Source organism: Oncorhynchus kisutch, linkage group LG21 (assembly GCF_002021735.2).
Source record: "Oncorhynchus kisutch isolate 150728-3 linkage group LG21, Okis_V2, whole genome shotgun sequence".
In the NCBI taxonomy this organism is placed as follows: Eukaryota; Metazoa; Chordata; class Actinopteri; order Salmoniformes; family Salmonidae; genus Oncorhynchus; species Oncorhynchus kisutch.
The window spans coordinates 22,017,130-22,038,931 of NC_034194.2; the positions used below are offsets into that span (position 1 = coordinate 22,017,130).

Here is a 21,802-nt window from a genome sequence, read left to right on the forward strand (position 1 = left end):
CAGCATCTCCAAATGTGCTGTTAGTCTACACTACAATATTAATGTATTATAAAGGAAACAAAAGACTTGACGACATCACAGAAAGTGACCAATGTCCCTCACTTGAATAATTTTTTAAAATATAGATTTTTTCTATATGCAATGCTATTTTCACAGGAATCCTCAACACATTTTCGTTTGACATCGCTTGATAATATTTATTTGAGATATAGACATAGCTAAATTCCTGTATTTGGCCTTCATTACAGCAGGTGCACCATCCGTTAAAGCAGCGTTTGATATTCGTCTCTGGTGGTGTTGCGTCAACAACCTGCCGAGAGCTTGGCGGCGCTGGTCCACGGTTGGCGACTCTCCGTCACAGACAGAAATGCCATAACAGCAGCATCAATATCCCCACCCGAAGTTCGCATGTTATTCACCTGGACCCGCGTTACGACAATGATTTCAAGCCACATTTGACCACAAACTGTCAAGGGATTGCGCCAAGGCTGTTGCTGTCTATTTGGTGGTGACATCGTTTGTTGCTTTCTGGTGTGGAGCAGCATCTGGAATATTGTAGGTAGGTCGCATGACTGGGCAAGGATTTCTGTAGTAGAGAATTACGTTGGTTTATGATGCCAGTAGCCAAGGCCTGTCTTTGATGTGGTCTGCGCGGATATATTTGGGGTTAAAAGGAGAAAGATCTAGCTCGTCCGTGCTTCAATGAATGGGCCAGCAGCCTGCTACAGACTAGTATTGGCGTTTAACACGCATTTTTTATGTTACATTGTATCCAAGCATTCTGTCCATGGCATTTCCGACAGTGGCACCCTCTGCTTATATTATGCTATAGCGCCCTATATAGGATGTGTAAAAAGAAATACAGTGTATCGTAGTAGCCTATGTGAAATAGCAATAGGGCTAGGCATATAAACCAGACATAGCATCATCATTATCATCCAGTCGTCTCGGCTTCTCCCTGATCCCTGATGCATTCGGGACCACAGCTGCGCTATCTGATTTCTCAAATTAAATGCTTTGGATTGAATTTTCACTGTCCTTCGTATTGGATAAACGGGTCGCCTCAAGAACATATTTAGGTTGAGCTTGAATGTAACCGGGACGGTGATTCAATTAGCCTGTATGTTTCAAGTAGGGCCTACAGACGAACGTGTTGAATCACGTGCACCCTATAGCCTGCTGACACTGGCCTGTAATGGAATGTGAAAATGGATGGGATTCGTATTCTCAGTATGAATAATGAATCAAATGTGTTTATGAATAATTAAGTATTAAATATTAAATATAATATATTTACTTACAAATATGTTTTATTGTTTCCATTTGAGATAGGCCTAACATGTGCTAGTCAATAGGATAAAGCTTATAACATACTAATAATAGCTTACTTATAGGCCTACATTGTTATTTTGTATATATACAGTATATATGGTTTTGGGTGTCTTTTAGGGCCTATAGTATATTTGTCTTGGTGTCAGAGCAACACCATATATGTCCATTGCTGGACATCCTGTAGGCTCTCATTAAGTTTACAAGGCATCTGATGCTGTTTGCTGCTATCAAAGACCCATTTATTCCTCAGTGAAATGGCTGTGCGGTATTGCGATCTCCTCCTAGCATTATTAACACCCCTGATCTAACACACCTGGTTCAGCTAATCAAGGTCCTGATGAGCAGCTGATGAGTGGAATCAGGTGTGTTAGAACAGGGCTGGAACAAAAGCCTGAACACCCAGTAGCTCTCCGGGAGAGGACTGGCCATCCCTGGTCAAGGGTGTGTTTTGAGTGTTTTTGATACAACATGTAGCATCTTGGCCCCTCTCAGTTTCACATCCCTTGGCACCAGTACCAAAGCGCCCTGTGTCATATCAGATCTGACTTCTACCCAGGGGGCTGTGGACTTACGTTCACCACAGCCCTAGCTACAGTACCGTTTTCTGTTGGTGACATTGAACCAATTCAAAGGGCACACAGACAGTAGTTACTGATCATGCTCCCCCCCAAATTATTACTCATTTAAAAATAGGCCCATCGGTTATGGCCATCGTTGTGTCCTACTCAGACTTACTTTATTTGTCCCCTGTGTGTCCCAGGATGCAAAGGGGTTCCCTAGGGGGCCTGTAAAGATGAGCGTGACATCATGGTTCCTGGTCAGCAGCTCTGGCACCCGCCACCGCCTCCCACGGGAGATGATCTTTGTGGGCCGGGAGGACTGTGAATTCATGCTGCAGGTAGGCGATGTGACCCTGCCCTCAACTGAAGACCTCCTTAAAGGCTTGATGTTTATGTTACTCTAATCAAATGCATACTTTTATCCTCAGGCACAGATAACTAGAGACAACATTGTCTGCTGGTATTGTATTCTCTGTGGTCCTCTTCTTCATGAGGAAGAGGAGAGCTCTGTGTGTAAAACATGGTGACTACTAAGATCATTCAGAGATGTCTGTGGCTGAATTAAAGCAGGGCAGTAGATAAGGCTTCTGGTAGTTGTGCCCTTTGAACAGTGAGTAGTCCACCCAGTCAGACAACCCTCTTCAGCCCTCCTTAGCCACTCTCTCTTTCCTCTGTGTAGCATGAAAGACAACAAATTACTCAAAAGTCAGAAGATGTCTCTAGCTATCCTCCTTCAGAATGCATGCTCAGTTATTATCCCATCATGTCAAAGTTTGCTGTCTGGAGGAAAAACAATCTTTGACCTGCGTTTGTGTTTGTACAGTGCAGTAGCATAGACCAGTGTTTCTCGATCCATTTAATTTTCAAGCCCATGTTTTATCATAATTATTAATCAAAAGATCTGTCTGCAGTATTTTGTGGAGGGGGCACTGACTGGACCAGGCAAAGAGTATCCCCCCTATTCTCCCTAGTAAGGCAGGATGCTAGATACTCTAGTACGTGCAGTGTTGTCAGTGGAGGAGAAGAGAGAGTGTAGAGTGACACACAGCATTTACATTTTAGCTGCCTGTCATGGGCAGGAGTCACAGGAGGTATTTTTGTACATTAATTATATCAAGCTATGTAGTCTATTCATTCCTTCTTGATAAATAAATAAAACAAAAATGTTTGTCTGCTAGATACTAGCCATCTAGCCATTTTATGAAGATGGCTTTAGCTAGCCAGCTAGATAGGTTCCCAATCTCCCAACCTCATAATTAGCTACCAAGCCATTTCAGGCTATCAATCAATTTAGAGTAGTTTGTCTAACTATCTGGCAAGGTTACTAGACTATAGAAAAGGAAGTAATTACTAAATGTACTAAATAAGACTCACATTCCTTTCAATCTTTGAACCCGATTTTAGCAGAGAAGCATATTTAGTTTCTTTAAATGAACAACCACCAGTCAGGTGGATACAGATAGCTCAAGAGGTATGCTTAGATATGCAGAAAAATACTTGATTTAAATGTAATCAGGTACCTTATGATAATATCATTATATTTGTGTATTAATTATGATGCTATGATATGTGTCTGTATTGATGATGTACTGTGTTGTAATTTGGATGTAATACCCTGTAACGACGTTCTTCGTTTGAAGGAGAGTCGGACCGAAATGCAGCGTGGTGGTTAATCATGATCTTTAATGAAAATAATGACGATACATGAAATAACTTATAAATACAAAAATACAAACGGAACGTGAAACCTAATTACAGCCTATCTGGTGAAACTACACAGAGACAGGAACAATCACCCACGAAATACAAAGTGAAACTCAGGCTACCTAAATACGGTTCCCAATCCGAGACAACGAGAATCACCTGACTCTGATTGAGAACCTCTCAGGCAGCCAAGCCTATACTAGACACACCCCTAATCAACCACAATCCCAATGCCTACAAAAACCCCAATAAGACAATACAATAACCCATGTCACACCCTGGCCTGAACAAATAATTAAAGAAAACACAAAATACTAAGACCAAGGCGTGACATATCCTACTAATGTTAGTGTAGAATATTGAGATGTGTGATTTACAAAAGTCAGAATGACACTCTCATTAAAATGAAATGTAAACAGGCAACTGGGTATGTTTAGTGAACCTAGGCAGAGGTTGTGTTATAGCCTGAATTAAAAATGGATTACATTTATTTTGATATCACCCATCTACTCACAATACTCCATAATAACAAAGTGAAAACATGTCTTTAGAAATTTTAGCAAATATATTGAAAATGAAATACAGAAATATGTCATTTACATATGTACAGTAGAAGTCTGAAGTTTACATACACCTTAGCCAAATATATTTAAATTCAGTTTTTCAAAATTCCTGACATTTAATCCTTGTAAAAATTCCCTGTCTTAGGTGAGGTAGGATCACCACTTTATTTTAAGAATGTTAAATATCAGAATAATAGTAGAGAGAATGATTTATTTCAGCATTTAATTATTTCATCACATTCCTAGTGGGTCAAAAGTTTACATAAACTCAATTAGTATTTGGTAGCATTGCCTATAAATTGTTTAACTTGGGTCAAACATTTCGGGTAGCCTTCCACAAGCTTCCCACAATAAGTTTGGTGAATTCCTCCCATTCCTCCTGACAGAGCTGGTGTAACTGAGTCAAGTTTGTAGGCCTCCTTGCTCGCACACGCTTTTTCAGTTCTGCCCACAAATGTTCTATGGGATTGAGGTCAGGGCTTTGTAATGGTCACTCCAATACCTTGACTTTGTTGTCCTTAAGCCATTTTGCCACAACTTTGTACGTATGCTTGGGGTCATTGTCCATTTGGAAGACCCATTTGCGAGCAAGCTTCCTGACTGATGTCTTGAGATGTTGCTTCAATATATCAACATAATTTTCCACCCTCATGATGCCATCTATTTTGTGAAGTGCACCAGTCCCTCCTGCAGCAAAGCACCCCCACAACATGATGCTGCCACCCCCGTGCTTCAGGGTTGGGATGGTGTTCTTCAGCTTGCAAGCATCCCCCTTTTTCCTCCAAACATAACGATGGTCATTATGGCCAAACAGTTCTATTTTTGTTTCATCAGACTAGAGGACATTTCTCCAAAAAGTATGATCTTTGTCCCCATGTGCAGTTGCAAACCGTAGTCTGGCTTTTTTATGGCGGTTTTGGAGCAGTGGCTTCTTCCTTGCTGAGCGGCCTTTCAGGTTATGTTGATATAGGACTCGTTTTACTGTGGATATAGATACTTTTGTACCTGTTTCCTCCAGCATCTTCACAAGGTCCTTTGCTGTTGTTCTGGGATTGATTTGCACTTTTCGCACCCAAGTACGTTCATCTCTAGGAGACAGAACGCGTCTCCTTCCTGAGCGGTATGACGGCTGCCTGGTCCCATGGTGTATATACTTGCGTACTATTATTTGTAAAGATGAATGTGGTACCTTCAGGCGTTTGGAAATTGCTCCCAAGGATGGACCAGACTGTGGAGGTGTGGAGGTCTACAATTTTCTTCTGAGGTCTTGGCTGATTTCTTTTGATTTTCCCATGATGTCAAGTAAAGAGGCACTGGGTTTGAAGGTAAGCCATGTAATACATCCACAGGTACACCTCCAATTGACTCAAATGATGTCAATTAGCCTATCAGAAGCTTCTAAAGCCATGACATCATTTTCTGTAATTTTCCAAGCTGGTTAAGGGCACTGTCAACTTAGTGTATGTAAACTTCTGACCCACTGGAATTGTGATACAGTGAATTATAAGTGAAATTATCTGTCTGTAAACAATTGTTGGAAAAATTACTTGTGTCATGGACAAAGTAGAAGTCCTAACCGACTTGCCGAAACTATAGTTTGTTAACAAGAAATTTGTGGAATGGTTGAAAAACAAGTTTTAATGACTACAACCTAAGTGTTTGTAAACTTCCGACTTCAACTGTATTTACATCCCTGAGTCAATACTTTGTAGAAACAACTTTGGCAGCGATTACAGCTCTGAGTCTTTCTTGGAGAGTTTCTAAGAGTTTTCCACACCTGGATAATGCAACATTTGCCCATTATTCTTCTCAAAATTCTTCAAGCTCTGTCATATTGTTTGTTGATCATCGCTAGACAACCATTTGTAGGCCTTGCCATAGTTTTCAAGTAGATTTAAGTCAAAACTGTAACTTGGCCACTCAGGAATATTCACTGTCTTCTTGGTAAGCATTTACAGTGTAGATTTGGCCTTGTGTTTCAGGTTATTGTCCTGCTGAAAGGTGCATTAATCTCCCAGTGATGATTCCTCTAGGATTTTTCTTGTGCTTAGCTCCATTCCATTTATTTTTTATCCTGAAACTCTCCAGTCCTTAACAATTACAAGCATTACCATAACATGATGCAGCCACCGCTATGCTTGAAAATATGAAGTGGTACTCAGTAATGTGTTGTATTGGATTTGCCCCAAACATAACAAGTTTTATTCAAGACAAAAAGCTAATTTCTTAGCCACATGTTTTTCAGTATTAATTTAGATGCATGTTTTGGAATATTTTTATTCTGTACAGTATTGTGGAGTAACTACAAGGATAGGAGAAAACTATCAGAGCCACTAATCTCTGTAACTATTTTAAAGTCACCATTGGCCTCATGGTGAAATCTCTGAACGGTTGGTTTCCTTCCTCTTCGGTTACTGAGTTAGGATGGGCGCCTGTATCTTTGTTGTGACTGGGTTTATTGATACAGCATCCAAAGTCTAATTAGTAACTTCACCATGCTCAAAGAAATATTCCATGTCTGCTTTAAAAATAATGTATCTACCAATAGGTGCCATTATTGTGAGGCATTGGAAAACCTCCCTTTGTGGTTGAATCTGTTTTTTGAAATTCACTGCTCGACGAAGGGACCTTACCGTTAATTGTTTTTTGAAATTCACTGCTCGACGAAGGGACCTTACCGTTAATTGTATGTGTGGGTCCATGCAACATATGTGACTTGTTAAAGCTACAATATGCAGAACTACCTCTGCCATTTCCTGATTGGTCAAATTCGAATAGTTCGCCTAATTTCAGTTTATGTGACTAAACAGACAATAGAGAATACAGTGTAGAAAATCATTGTACCATCTAAAACATTTTTTTAAATCCTTTCAATAACCTAAAATATAGTATTTTCAGCTGTTTTAAGCTGGTGTACAAAACCAAAAGTAAAAGATGCAAAAACAAAACTTAAGAATAGGAAGCATAGAAATAGTAAATGGAACAGATCTACAGCTTCCTAGACTGGCTTTCAATGAGACTGACAGATCTATAACTCACTTGTCTATGTGAATTTGGTAGTGTCGCCCAAAAAGTTACATATTGCAGCTTTAAGCCTAATTTACCTCCTCAACATATTTCAAATTTGCCATAACAAAGGGGTTGAATACTTATTGACTCAAGACATTTCAGCTTTTCATTTTGAATAAATGTTAATACATTTCAAAAACCATAATTCCACTTTGACATTATGGGGTATTGTGTGTAGGCCAGTGATTTAAAAAAAACTCAATTTAATTTTAAATTCAGGCTGTAACCAAACACAATTTTGAAAAAGATAAGGGGTGTGAATACTTTCTGAAGGCACTCTAAAATAATGGGTGCATGGGCTGTGTTATGGTAAAACCTTTTTTAGAACAATCTGATTGACTATTATACTGTAGGAAGGGGCAGCAAGAAGGGGAAATGGACATCAAGCATCACAGAAATCAGGAAGCATACGCCTCTCAACAAAGGACTCTTATGTTGGGATGTTTAATGAGTTGGTGTACTGTATGTCGAAATTGGTTGTCGTCCGGTTAGGGCTAGTGCTCTGTCTGTCGGCTGGAGATCACTACCTTATTGATATGTGGGTGGAACAGCAACAGTGTTATTTACATACTGCTATTTATAGCCAGATTGATGTCCCATTTCACTCCATAGCTCAGACAACTGTACTGTGAAAGACACGACTGGACTTTGAAATATACACTTTTTTTATTGGCTTCTATTATATGTGTCAGGCTTTTGTCAGTCAAAGCCTCAGCCCTGGATATTCCAAAAATCAACCCCTGGATTTCAATACAAAAGATACACTCTGGTTAATCTTTCTAAAGACACCTTTAGAAAGATTAACCAGTCATCCAGTTGTCTTGAACCAGAACTGCAGTGAAAAAGAGGCCATTAGAGCACAGTGTATATATATAGAGTGGGGAGAACAAGTATTTGATACACTGCCTATTTTTCAGGTTTTCCTTCTTACAAAGCATGTAGAGGTCTGTCATTTTTATCATAGGTACACTTCAACTGTGAGAAACGGAATCTAAAACAAAAGTCCAGAAAATCACATTGTGATTTTTAAGTAATTAATTTGCATTTTATTGCAAATGTTTTTGATCACCTACCAACCAGTAAGAATTCCGTCTCTCACAGACCTGTTCGTTTTTCTTTAAGAATCCCTCCTGTTCTCCACTCATTACCTGTATTATCTGCACCTGTTTGAACTCGTTACCTGTATAAAAGACACCTGTCCACACACTCAATCAAACAGACTCCAACCTCTCCACAATGGCCTAGACCAGAGAGCTGTGTAAGGACATCAGGGTTAAATTGTAGACCTGCACAAGGCTGGGATGGGCTACAGGACAATAGGCAAGCAGCTTGGTGAGAAGGCAACAACTGTTGGCGCAATTATTAGAAAATGGAAGAAGTTCAAGATGACGGTCAATCACTCTGTCTGGGGCTCCATGCAAGATCTCACCTCGTGGGGCATCAATGATCATGAGGAAGGTGAGGGATCAGCCCAGAACTACACGGCAGGACCTGGTCAATGACCTGAAGAGAGCTGGGACCACAGTCTCAAAGAAAACCATTAGTAACACACTACGCCGTCATGGATTAAAATCCTGCAACGCACGCAAGGTCCCCCTGCTCAAGCAAGCGCATGTCCAGGCCCGTCTGAAGTTTGCCAATGACCATCTGGATGATCCAGAGGAGGAATGAGAGAAGGTCATGTGGTCTGATGAGACCAAAATAGAGATTTTTGGTGTAAACTCCACTCGCCGTGTTTGGAGGAAGAAGAAGGATGAGTACAACCCCAAGAACACCATCCCAACTGTGAAGCATGGAGGTGGAAACATCATTCTTTGGGGATGCTTTTCTGCAAAGGGGACAGGACGACTGCACCGTATTGAGGGGAGGATGGATGGGGCCATGTATCACGAGATCTTGGCCAACAAACTCCTTCCCTCAGTAAGAGCTTTGAAGATGGGTCGTGGCTGGGTCTTCCAGCATGACAACGACCCAAAACACACAGCCATTGCAACTAAGGAGTGGCTCCGTAAGAAGCATCTCAAGGTCCTGGAGTGGCCTAGCCAGTCTCCAGACCTGAACCCAATAGAAAATCTTTGGAGGGAGCTGAAAGTCCGTATTGCCCAGCGACAGCCCCGAAACCTGAAGGATCTGGAGAAGGTCTGTATGGAGGAGTGGGCCAAAATCCCTGCTTCAGTGTGTGCAAACCTGGTCAAGAACTACAGGAAACGTATGATCTCTGTAATTGCAAACAAAGGTTTCTGTACCAAATATTAAGTTCTGCTTTTGATGTATCAAATACTTATGTCATGCAATAAAATGCAAATTAATTACTTAAAAATCATACAATGTGATTTTCTGGATTTTTGTTTTAGATTCTGTCTCTCACAGTTGAAGTGTACCTATGATAAAAATGACAGACCTCTACATGCTTTGTAAGTAGGAAAACCTGCAAAATCGGCAGTGTATCAAATACTTGTTCTCCCCACTGTGTGTATATATATATATATATATACACTGCTCAAAAAAATAAAGGGAACACTTAAACAACACAATGTAACTCCAAGACAATCACACTTCTGTGAAATCAAACTGTCCACTTAGGAAGCAACACTGATTGACAATAAATGTAACATGCTGTTGTGCAAATGGAATAGACAACAGGTGGAAATTATAGGCATTTAGCAACACACCCCCAATAAAGGACTGGTTCTGCAGGTGGGGACCACAGACCACTTCTCAGTTCCTATGCTTCCTGGCTGATGTTTAGGTCACTTTTGAATGCTGGCGGTGCTTTCACTCTAGTGGTAGCATGAGACGGAGTCTACAACCCACACAAGTGGCTCAGGTAGTGCAGCACATCCAGGATGGCACATCAATGCGAGATGTGGCAAGAAGGTTTGCTGTGTCTGTCAGCGTAGTGTCCAGAGCATGGAGGCGCTACCAGGAGACAGGCCAGTACATCAGGAGACATGGAGGAGGCCGTAGGAGGGCAACAACCCAGCAGCAGGACCACTACCTCCGCCTTTGTGCAAGGAGGAGCACTGCCAGAGCCCTGCAAAATGACCTCCAGCAGGCCACAAATGTGCATGTGTCTGCTCAAACGGTCAGAAACAGACTCCATGAGGGTGGTGTGATGGTCCGACGTCCACAGGTGGGGGTTGTGCTTACAGCCCAACAGCGTGCAGGACGTTTGGCATTTGCCAGAGAACACCAAGATTGGCAAATTCGCCACTGGCGCCCTGTGCTCTTCACAGATGAAAGCAGGTTCACACTGAGCACATGTGACAGACGTGACAGTCTGGAGACACGGTGGAGAACGTTCTGCTGCCTGCAACATCCTCCAGCATGACCGGTTTGGTGGTGGGTCAGTCATGGTGTGGGGTGGCATTTCTTTGGGGGGCCGCACAGCCCTCCATGTTCTCGCCAGAGGTATCCTGACTGCCATTAGGTACCGATATGATATCCTCAGACCTCATATGCTGGTGTGGTTGGCCCTGGGTTCCTCCTACTGCAAGACAATGCTAGACCTCATGTGGCTGGAGTGTGTCAGCAGTTCCTGCAAGAGGAAGGCATTGATGCTATGGACTGGCCCACCCGTTCCCCAGACCTGAATCCAATTGAGCACATCTGGAACATCATGTCTCGCTCCATCCACCAACGCCACGTTGCACCACAGACTGTCCAGGAGTTGGCGGATGCTTTAGTCCAGGTCTGGGAGGAGATCCCTCAGGAGCCCATCCGCCACCTCATCAGAAGCATGCCCAGGCGTTGTAGGGAGGTCATACAGGCACGTGGAGGCCACACACTACTGAGCCTCATTTTGACTTGTTTTAAGGACATTACATCAACATTGGATCAGCCTGTAGTGTGGTTTTCCACTTTGATTTTGAGTGTGACTCCAAATCCAGACCTCCATGGGTTGATAAATTTGATTTCCATTGATAATTTTTGTGTGATTTTGTTGTCAGCACATTCAACTATGTAAAGAAAAAAGGATTTAATAAGAATATTTCATTCATTCAGATCTAGGATGTGTTATTTTAGTGTTCCCTTAATTTTTTTGAGCAGTGTATATAAAGATATGGATGGCAACCATTTTTCACAATACAAGCTGGGTTTAGATACAAAGTATATATAAAATATCTGTATATATATATATCTGTATATATATATATATATATATATATATATATATATAGTCCCTGGCAGTTGCCGTGGCACCAGTTTTTAGATCCGGCGATGCAGAGCTGTCAGCCCTGTAGCTTCCTCTGATCTGGCCAGCCGTTGCCTATAGCAACAGCTGAGGTGGACTTTTTCCTCACACAGCGAATGGTGGGCCTGTTGCTATCCCAGTATATTGTGTTATAGGACTAATGCTTCCTCACCTGCTCTTTGTATCTAAACCCAGCTTGTATTGTGAAAAATTGTTGCCATCCACATCTTTCTCCATACCTGCACTTAAAGTCTTCTCATCCTCCTGGACCCCTCTGTAGCAGAGAAAGGCCTTCTCTTCCCCATGTTGTGTGTAATTTACACCCCCTCCATATTGTTGGCCACAGATAATAGGCCTTTGTCCTACCTACCGAGGCACAGCAGTGTCTGTGACTGAGGCCAGCACTATTCATCACCCCCCTTTTTGTTTAGAGGTGAAAGCTACCTCATACATCTGGCAACAATGATGTTATTGTGTAGCTCAAAACACTGTTTTGAATATATGACACACTGGTGCAGCTACACCATTTTATTTAACTGGATTATTTGTCATGATTTTATAATTCATTAAAATCAGATACAATGTGTGTTCAAAAAGCTGTTTTATTTCATTTTTATTTTATTTAACTAGGCAAGTCAGTTATGAACAAATTCTTATTTACAATGACGGCCTACACCGGCCAAACCCAGACGACGCTGGGCCAATTGTGCGCCACCCTATGGGACTCCCAATCACGGGCGGTTGTGATACAGTTTTAAGAGACTGCTATTGTGGACCCTTAGCCATTTTAGTGCCATGACTGCCATAGAGTATTTAGTTCAGTCTTATGGGGCCCCCATCTGAGGTGGATCATGACTACCATCCTTTGTCTATTGTATCAGGCTTCAGTGTCACTAAGTCTTTCATCACTATGTGTTTAACAGTGATTTTTGCAACTAACCCAGCAACTTGGCTTGGCAGAATGCTTCAGGTCACTGTCCGAAGCTCTCTGGATACTTGTCTGGAGAATGATTCCTGTCATGTGGTGGTTGAGTTTGTCTCTGACCCATTTCACTTCCTGGAAGAGACCCCATTGTAGCATTTCCCTTTTCCTTCCACTGTCTAGGCTTATCACGCATCATAGTAGGGATATCTTTATCAGCTGACTTGGCCCACTGTTTAGTACTGTACTCATGAACTTGGTTTGTTGGTGGGAAATGTATTGAGAAACACTGCACTTTATGAGTGACCATCAAGACAAAGCTTGCCATTGCATTAGGGCACACTGCACAGCCAGGCACCTCCTAGGGCCTGACCTTTCTTGTTCACATTCAGTTGGCATGTGAGTCCATATAATGGAGGGATGGAGGGAGGGATGAATAAAGACATGAATTTCAACAGAAAGTCCTGTGATGAGAGAGATCGCTGTATGGCTGGCCCTGTTTGAAGTGTCATGCTGGAGTAGGTAAATAGGAGCGAGAGAGCTCAGTCGCTGGTAATCACCGGTTTTCATTATGAGGACGTTCTGTTCAGGCACAATTGTTAGTAGGAGGATGTGAATGTAGAGTATATTTTGCTCATCATTCATACAATTCACCAAATACCACGAGATATCATTATCTCAAGTGCAGAATAACTATTGTACATATGCACCTGTACCCATAAACTTCCAAGCATGAGAGTATTGAGTATCATACACAGTATTGACATGTTGCTTACTTCATACGAGTAATGGAGATATTGCTGAGCATTAAAAATAGTCTTGCAAATTGTATCACTGCAGAAGTAATTGTGAGGAATTCCAGTCACTGTCCTATATATGTAATAATGGTACTTATTCATGTAGTATTGCATTATTTGAAAACAGATTGTAATTGTAGGGCACAGGTGAAGTAAACCTACTCTTTAAGTAACCATCCATGGTTCTCTCTTATCTCTTTCAGTCTCGAAGTGTGGACAAGCAGCACGCCGTCATCAACTACAACCCTGCTACAAATGAGCACCTGGTCAAGGACCTGGGCAGCCTCAATGGAGTGAGTATCAACGGGAGGGAGGGGCAGGGAAAAGTTGAAATGGTTTTCCTTTCTGTCTTTGGTACAAGGACTCTCCTCTCTTACTATACACAAAGACAGAATTATATCAAAAAGGCCCTATATGTTTCAGTATTCTATTAAGTAGTTCTAAGCCTGGCATCGTTGATAACCAGCTTAAGCAAGCACTTAATGGCACTGATCTCTTTTACATATGTAAGTTAATGCTAGCTAAAAGAAGCAGGGTTAAGCTCTGTCCTATGAAGATAGTTTCTGCTTTTCTGTCCGCTGAAACGTAGGCTACTGTGCAGTAATAATGTAAATGCTGTGTCTTTACTTGCAACATGACAACTGCGGTCCAAAAGTGTTGCTGAGGCCATTTTACTGAACAGTCAAGAAAATATTTTCCTTTTACATGGTAAAGGCCTCCAGATAGTGCTGTGAGATGGGAAACATACATGCAACATGACAACTGTGGTCCAAAAGTGTTGCTGAGGCCATTTTACTGAACAGTCAAGAAAATATTTTCCTTTTAAATGGTAAAGGCCTCCAGATAGTGCTGTGAGATGGGAAACATTTGGTTCGGAGCGGGAGGCTAGCTGTTAGATATTTCAGAGAGCCGTTTGTTTTGCTGCTGATGCAGACTTCCCTCCGTAGTAGGCGGAAACATTCCAAGTAGCTTTCACTGGACTGGATCGATCATGTCCAACTAGCACTGCGCTACAGTTAGGCTAAGGGCCTGTATCTAATTGTCTGTAACTACCTGGGGCGGCAGGCTGCCTAGTGGTTAGAGCGTTGGGGTAACCGAAAGGTTGCTGGTTTGAATACCCGAGCCAACAAGGTGAAAAATGTGTTGATGTGACCTTGAGCAAGGCACTTCCCCCCCGAATTTGCTCCAGGGGTGCTGTACCACTATGACTGACCCTGTAAAACAACCTATTTCACTGCACCCATCTGGTGTATGTGACAATAAAAAATATCTATCATGCATCATTACATCTCCAGTTGTTTTCTCTTTCTATGTGGTACAGTGGGCTTTGCCACTATGTTTCCCTGGCCTTAACCATACAGTTACTCTTCTGTACTGGACTGAAATACCACTGACACTCTTGCTCTTGTGTTGATTGTTGAAGGTGAGTGGTGCACAGTGTCTATCCCAGTACCTCATGGAGACTGTTGTCTTCATTCTTCATCCAGTATCTCCAGTTTACAGTAACAACCAACTATGTTGTGTTCCCCTCTAGACCTTTGTGAATGACCTGAGGATCCCAGATCAAACCTACATCACCCTCAAACTGTCTGATGTCATTCGCTTCGGATATGATATCCTTTTTCCTCACGCATGTCATAAATGCATAATTCTTGTGCCATTTATGCATAATAACCTATATAAACATCAGCGTTGGAATTTCATTGAAATGTTTGTCTGTGATGTGATTGGCTATTGCCTTAACCTAGTATTTACATTCCCATGTGTACATCCTAGAAAGGAGCCAACACAAAGTCCCAGAGGAGGCACTCAAGGTCAGCTTTCTATGCTAATGCTAACATCAACTATAATAAAACACTAAACCCTAACCTGGACTAGCTTTTCAGACAGTTCTAGTCTACCATCAATTCACTTTACTCTCTTTGGCAACTTGAGTTGTGTTGTGCCTCCTACTGTTTCAGCATGAGAAATACACCAGCCAGCTGCAGATGGGTCTGAAGGCCTCAGAGGGGAAGATGGCTGAGCACCTGGAGTCCAAGCTAGAGAAGACAGAAAGGAAATCTCTGTCTCAAGGTAAGTGTTAGTGAAGGCTTCAAACCTGTTTAAATGTATTCCATATATTCCCTCTGTATATTTTTCTCTCTCAACAAAGCTCATCGCCTACTGGGGTAGGGGGGGGGGTCTAGATACATGTAGTGCTCATATTGATATACCTGTTTGGATAGCTACATGCTTTGATATTATCTTTGAGCTCAGGACAACTCTGGGAATTGGGTCACCATGCTACGTTAAACATGACCTTGCTTGCTTTCGCTTCATCATGCCACTGCTTAATGACACAGCTGTTTAACTTGGCAGAATATCCTAGATTGAATAGGTTTGATCATTCTGCTTATCAATTGTGACTCACTAATACCTGGAATGGTATGGTGTGTGAGGATCATGAGTATTTTAGCCTTGCTTTGCTCCTCTAAAGAAAATGAAAACGTCCCTGTCCTTTGACTATGATGTCAGCGTCAGCTCAACCTCTTTCAGTCAGAACATGTTCCCCTCCCCCTCTTTGTCACCCCCTCCCTCCCTCACCCTCCATCCCTCTCTCTGCCACCCTCTCCCCCTCTGGTGGCTGCATTTGGTCACATAACGTCTCCATGGTGACAGCTGCAGCACCCATAGTCACAGTTCAGCACTTACGGCCTGCTTGATATTTGCTCTATGTTACTCTATGTTATTCACACTGGCATACCCCTGTCAAGTTCTCTGCCAGAGGGGTCATTTCATCCAAGAAGCCATAAACATTACCTATTGACTAGTGGACGCTGATTCAACAGCTTTATCAGGATAGGCTGCGTTGTGCCCTCTCCTGCTGATGTGTTGTCCCTGAAAAACATTTTGCTTGCCCTGCGATGCTGTGATGACATACATATAAATGACTGGAATACAGCTGAATCCACACTCAAATCAACGCAGAGTTAATCTCCTTGTTTACGGCAGCCTCTGTGCTCAGATAAAACCCTGAATAAACACTGCCTAAAGGACTTCCACTGGATGGGTTGGACACACTGGATGAAATACTGTGTCATAAATAACACGCCTTATGCGTGTCTGATGTTAGCACTTGTCTTGATTAGCATCAAAAGGTATAAAAAGAAACCCTGAGTGGAAACATGGGTTGAATGATGATAGGGTATGTGAAATAAATCTGATACTGAAGAAAGAACAGATCCATAGGGTGTGATATCTAACATACTTTATCTTCATTTGGGTTTGCTACCAGTGCTCCCATAGTATTTAGCTTAGAGATGGATTCTATCATTTTCCTGCAGTCTGGTGATTTTATGTATTCTAGTGGGGTAAAGACAAACCTTGAATATTCTTCCTCTAAACTCCCAGTGGACCAATAGTAGATGGATGACTGCTGCAGTTCCGGAAAATTACTCCTCTCTCATTTGGCTGTGTGTGCGTGTTTGTGTGTTTCCGTGCATGTTCAGAGGCTCCAACCTCCCGACCCACCCCATTATATGGCCAGCCCTCGTGGTGGGGGGAGGAGGATGCGGCCGGCAAAGGACAGCACAGGCCAGAGGAGGGTCACCCAGGTCGGTCCCATGTTACTAGAGGTCCTTTCCCTCAAATACTCTTCAAACTTTGGAAATTTCAAGTGAAAATGTTTCCAGTTCTTTTTTAGGGAATAGAGATGAACAAACATGGTTTGTGGTTGTCCTTTAATTTGCTTGTTGGTGCTAATTGGTGCTTTATCTGTTTCCAGAGATTCCAAAGGAAGGTTCAGGCTTAGATCCAGAGGTGAATGGCTCCCTGTTAGAGTACAGAGACAATCAGGGCAAGTCCATCTTCCCCTACCACCGGGAGCCTAGCTACTTTGAGATCCCTACCAAGGAGTTCCAGCTGCATCCCAAGTCCCTGGGGGCAGAGCTCCATGAGATCCCCACCAAGGACACAGACACGCCCTCTGCACAAGCCCTTCCCACCCCCACCACACCCAGTCCCCCTGTGGTGCAGAGCCACGCCTCCTTCACCATAGAGTTTGATGACTGCACGCCAGGCAAGATCAAGATCAAGGACCACGTGACCAAGTTCTCCTCGCGCCAGAGGAAGCAGCAGCAGCAAGCGTCCGGGAAAACTCTGGCCACCACACCCACTGAGGTGATGTCAGCTGAGTGCAAGGTGGTAGATTGGTTGGTGCACAGTGATGTCAGAATGATGAGGAGACGTCCCACGTGTGAGGATGTTTACAGTGTCAAGAGTGACCAGGCCGTCAACATCAAAAGCCTCAAAGGTCAGAGGGGTACTTTTAGATAAATCTTTTATAGAAATCTGTAAGGGGTTGGTTATTTGTTCCCTGTCCCTTATTTGCGGTTTGAATGGTTCTGTTTCTAGGACACCACCATGACGATGGGACCCAGAGTGATTCTGAGGACCCGGTCTTAGGGAAAGGGAAGCGAAGCAAGTCACACCACCGGGTCCAGTCGCAACATTCGATCCAGTCAAAGCTTTCCCTGTCTGAGCTCTCGGAACCGTCACAACAGACAGTGCTGTCATACCAATTAGTCAAGTCACAACAGACACAGCAGACAGTCCAGTCACACCAATTGATCCAGTCTGAGCAGTCAGTTATGTCAGTCCAGTCACACCAGACAGTCCTGTCAGTTCCGTCGCAGCAGTCAGTTTCGTCACAAAGGTTACTTCAGCCTCAGCCTCAGTTTTCCCCTCCCAAACTGACCCCAGTTTCTCCTGTGGCCCCTGAAAGGCCCCTGTCTCAAAGCCCGCCTGAGGCTCGCTCCCCCACCATGGGTCCCTCTAAGCCCGGCCCCCAGGAGCCCCTCACCCAGCAAGCCTTCATCATAGAGTTCTTCGACGACAACCCGCGCAAGAAACGCTCGCAATCCTTCACAGCCAATCCTGCCCACGCAGACTCTTACTCCGCCCTCAAGGCCAAGCTGGAGCGGAGGAAGGGTGGAGAGAGGCCAAACTCCATGCATGGCCACATCCCTCCCACCCAACAGGTGACTGTTCCTCTGAAGAGTCAGGGCCACGGCGGGTCCCAGAGGTCTAGCTCCCTGAAGAGAGAGAAGACGGAGGAGCCCCTGAGTGGAGGCAGTGCCTCCTCTTCCTCCGGTTCTGGGCCTTCCTCTCGCACCTCCTCTGGCATCACCATCAAGCCGTTTGGCAGTGTGGGGAAGAAGACCAAGCTGGCCCAGGAGTTTGCAGCAGAGTTCCTGATGAAAGATACAGTCCACAGAGCCTTGTCTCCCACCAGGGATAAGACGTCTCCCCCTCCTATGTCCGCTCCCCCGGTGATGGTGATGTCACCCTCTCGCACCCACATTCCGTCCCCCTTAGACCCCCCTTCCTCCGTCTCCTATCCCTCCACCCCCTTGCAACCCACTGCGCCACGTTCCTACTCTCCAACTCCTGCCCCTCATTCCCCAGTCCTAGCCACCTCCCACCCCCCCTCCCGCAGCCCTGTCCAGGCTGCCTCCCCAGCCCACTCCTTGCCCCCTCAGATGCCCCTGGGTCTGGGGTTGCGTGGGGTGGACCCTAAAGTCTCCAGGGTGGTGAGAAACGAGGAAGAGGACAGTCTGAGTGATGCCGGCACATACACTATCGAAACAGAGTCCCAGGACAAAGAGGTGGAGGAGGCACGCAACATGATCGACCAGGTGAGATTGTAGTAGCCAGAGGGTACTCATTCTTCATTTTTAAAGTCTCTGCCACCACCATTATTTTTTGGGGTTTATGGTGGATCTTTTCACATGCGTGTAATTATTGTATGGTAGCTTTTTGGATTCTGACATTAAATGCTATGATTCTAACAAGTGGTATAATTCTACAATAAACCATATAATGCCTTGATGACAATACCTTGACGGACGCATGCTTTGAACATCCTCCCCCTACCCAGTACCTCCTCCCAACCCAGCCTTCCATCTTCCCCTTGCAAAGTCCCATTGTCCAATCTCTTCTCCTCCCACTTCATGCATGCTCTGTCCCTCCCTGACAGGTGTTTGGGGTCCTCGACTCACCAGAGTACAGTGGTGCCGGAGTGTATAGACCCATCATTAATGATGGCAAAGACGAGCTGGCAATGCTCCGGCCTAGTGACGATAGTACTGTGGATCAAATGGCAGCAGTTTCTATGCATGGCTTTAACCCAGCCACCCTCAGTGGGGCCCCCTCAGGCCCCAGCCAGGTAACATTACCGTCCTACGCTACTGGAGAAATAAGGGATCTAATACATTTGCATGTTCCACCCCAAACCTATGCACGTTAATTATTTGTCCTGCCTTGATACTCCCTTTGGCTTCCACAGTGCCTCTCCTTACAATGGAAAGAGATTGAAATTATAGTTATCCTTCAACGTTGTGCTCTGTGTAGTTGTATGCGGGGCGGCAGGGTAGCCTAGTGGTTAGAGCGTTGGACTAGTAACTGGAAGGTTGCAAGTTCAAATCCCCGAGCTGACAAGATTTTAAAAAAAACATTTGTTGTAAAAATGCAACCCCTTATCGTTTCCTCCACTGTTTCAGGTGCAGTCTGCTAACAATGCAGCACAGGAGGAGGGGCCTAAGTGGGTTTCTCGCTGGGCCAGTCTGGCAGACAGCTCTACTCCACCTCAAGGGGAATTTGCAGAGGGAGGTGAGATATCTGCAACCACTGACTGCTCTGCTCAGAACTTATGTGAGAAAACAGAAGAAAAGCATGAATTAAAATGTTTCTCTTTCCTAGATGTGCAGTTGATACCTAGCCACAGCGTGGATAACTCTGAGTTAGAGGGTAGCCAGAGTTGTAGGACCAGGAGGCTGCTTCCCCAGGTTCCACCTGGAGACAGAGACAAGCCAGAGAGCCTCAACCCCAGCATCCTGATCTACCCAGGTCCTGAACCCACCCTGGAGAGGAGTAGTGGTGCGCCCCGGCATCAGGACAACACCCAGAGTCTTTGTGTCCAGGACGATGTAGACCCAGACAGCCTGAGTGACGCCAGCCGCTCTGACGATGGCTCTTTGCTGGAGAGGACCAGGAAGAGCCAGGGGAGGAAGAATGGCGCTAAGGGTCAAGATAAGCTGTCTCCGACTCAGTCTACCAAGTCCACCTCCTTTTACATTGGGTCTGAGGATGGCAGCTCAGGCAAGCCGGACCTGGCCCGAAGCCCTATTCTTTCTCAGGGGCCTGAGAGGGGGCGAGACACCCCTGCCAAAACCTCCCCCACCACCATCCTCATCAGGCACCTGAGCAGCCACGAGCCCCGGAGGTTGGGCGTAAAGCCTAACAACTCAGCCCCCAACCTCCACTCCCAGCAGGACAAAGACTCTAAAGACCCCAGTAAAGACATCCTGGGGTCCTCCTCGTTCGTCAGGCAGGAGAGTTTCACCAAAGAGCGACCCAGTGATGATGTCCAGATCAAGAGGCTCCCACACATCTCCAGTCACCCCACCTTGAGGGACATGGAGCAGAGAGAGACGACCCAGGACCCACAGCCCTTCCTCAGGGAAGAAGCAGATGTTGTTCTCTCCTCTCTGGAGGTCACGTTCCCTTCCTCAGGCTCCGGACGCAGCTCTAAGAGAGGAGGCTCCTCCAGTCACATGGACGACTCTCTGTCTGGGGAATCAGATGTGGATACAGCCAGCACCGTCAGCCTGGTCAGCAACAAGAACACCCCTGTCACCACAGGCCCTAAGAAGAGGATGACCGTCGGTGGCTTCCAGAAGGAGAGATCTTCCTCCAGTCAATCTGTCCAGGGGAAGGGCCACCGCCAGCCCACGGCCCGCGAGCGTCTGTCAGAGAAACGCCGCAGCCACGTGGCAGCCAGTGATAACTCCAGCAGCAAGGCCGAGCAGGCCAAGCGCTTCCAGATGCGGCGCAGCGTGGGGAACCGTGGCTCCCTGGACCTATCAGAGGGCCAGCAGGGTTCTGGTCAGCACTGGCCTGACACTGCCTCTGACCATGACACCGGTCCCCGCCCCACCAGCCGTAACAAGAAACTCATAGCGCCCCTACAGAAAGAGGACAATGGGAAGACCGCCAAGAGTGCAGCACAGCAGGCACTGATCCGCTCCAACAGCCTGTCAGCACCAAGGCCCACCCGGGCATCCATGCTGCGCAGGGCACGTCTGGGAGAGACTTCTGACAACGAGGGAACTGAGACAGACCGGGGGTCCCAGAACTCAGACCACATTGGTGCCTCCAGCAAGGTGTCTGCTGATGGGAAGAAGCTCCTCTCCAGACTGGACATCTTAGCCATGCCCAGGAAGAGAACAGGCTCCTTCACTACGCCTAGTGACAACGAGTCCTCCACCACGACCCCTACAACCCGGCCTGGCTTCTCCAACAGGAGTGCAGAATCAACTGGGCCTATCAGGAAGACATCAGTGGGTGAAACAGGGGCCAAGCAGGGGGCCACAAGAGGGGTCGGAGCCCCCGTGAAGCAGCTCCTCACCCGCACACGCTCCAACGGGGCGAAATACTCCAGCACAACCTGTGAGTATTATAGTCACAGTTCCCATCAAGTAACTTGCTCAAAGCACTGCAGAGAACACATTTTTTATCCTGAACTGTAAATCAGGATTTAAAGGTAATATACTCTATCATCAGATTATTGAAACAGAGCCTGACACTGAGTTGAAGTGACCTTTTCCACCCTTCATAGTGAA

The 21,802-nt window shown here is 45.0% G+C and overlaps 1 protein-coding gene across 2 annotated transcripts in view; it reads left to right on the top strand.

The window, feature by feature from the left end:
• The first annotated feature begins 258 nt into the window (after positions 1-258).
• Positions 259-21,802, top strand: part of LOC109866215 (centrosomal protein of 170 kDa protein B) — a 28,100-nt gene continuing 6,556 nt past the window's right edge. For both annotated transcript variants that reach the window (XM_031800691.1, XM_020454768.2), the window contains exons 1-12: positions 259-559; positions 2,093-2,230; positions 13,346-13,435; positions 14,677-14,755; positions 14,898-14,956; positions 15,104-15,215; positions 16,631-16,735; positions 16,906-17,433; positions 17,535-18,817; positions 19,159-19,347; positions 19,682-19,790; positions 19,881-21,629. In XM_031800691.1, the coding sequence (XP_031656551.1) occupies positions 2,126-2,230; positions 13,346-13,435; positions 14,677-14,755; positions 14,898-14,956; positions 15,104-15,215; positions 16,631-16,735; positions 16,906-17,433; positions 17,535-18,817; positions 19,159-19,347; positions 19,682-19,790; positions 19,881-21,629 (4,408 nt within the window). In that variant the 5' untranslated portion in view covers positions 259-559; positions 2,093-2,125. The remainder of the gene's footprint in view (positions 560-2,092; positions 2,231-13,345; positions 13,436-14,676; positions 14,756-14,897; positions 14,957-15,103; positions 15,216-16,630; positions 16,736-16,905; positions 17,434-17,534; positions 18,818-19,158; positions 19,348-19,681; positions 19,791-19,880; positions 21,630-21,802) is intronic.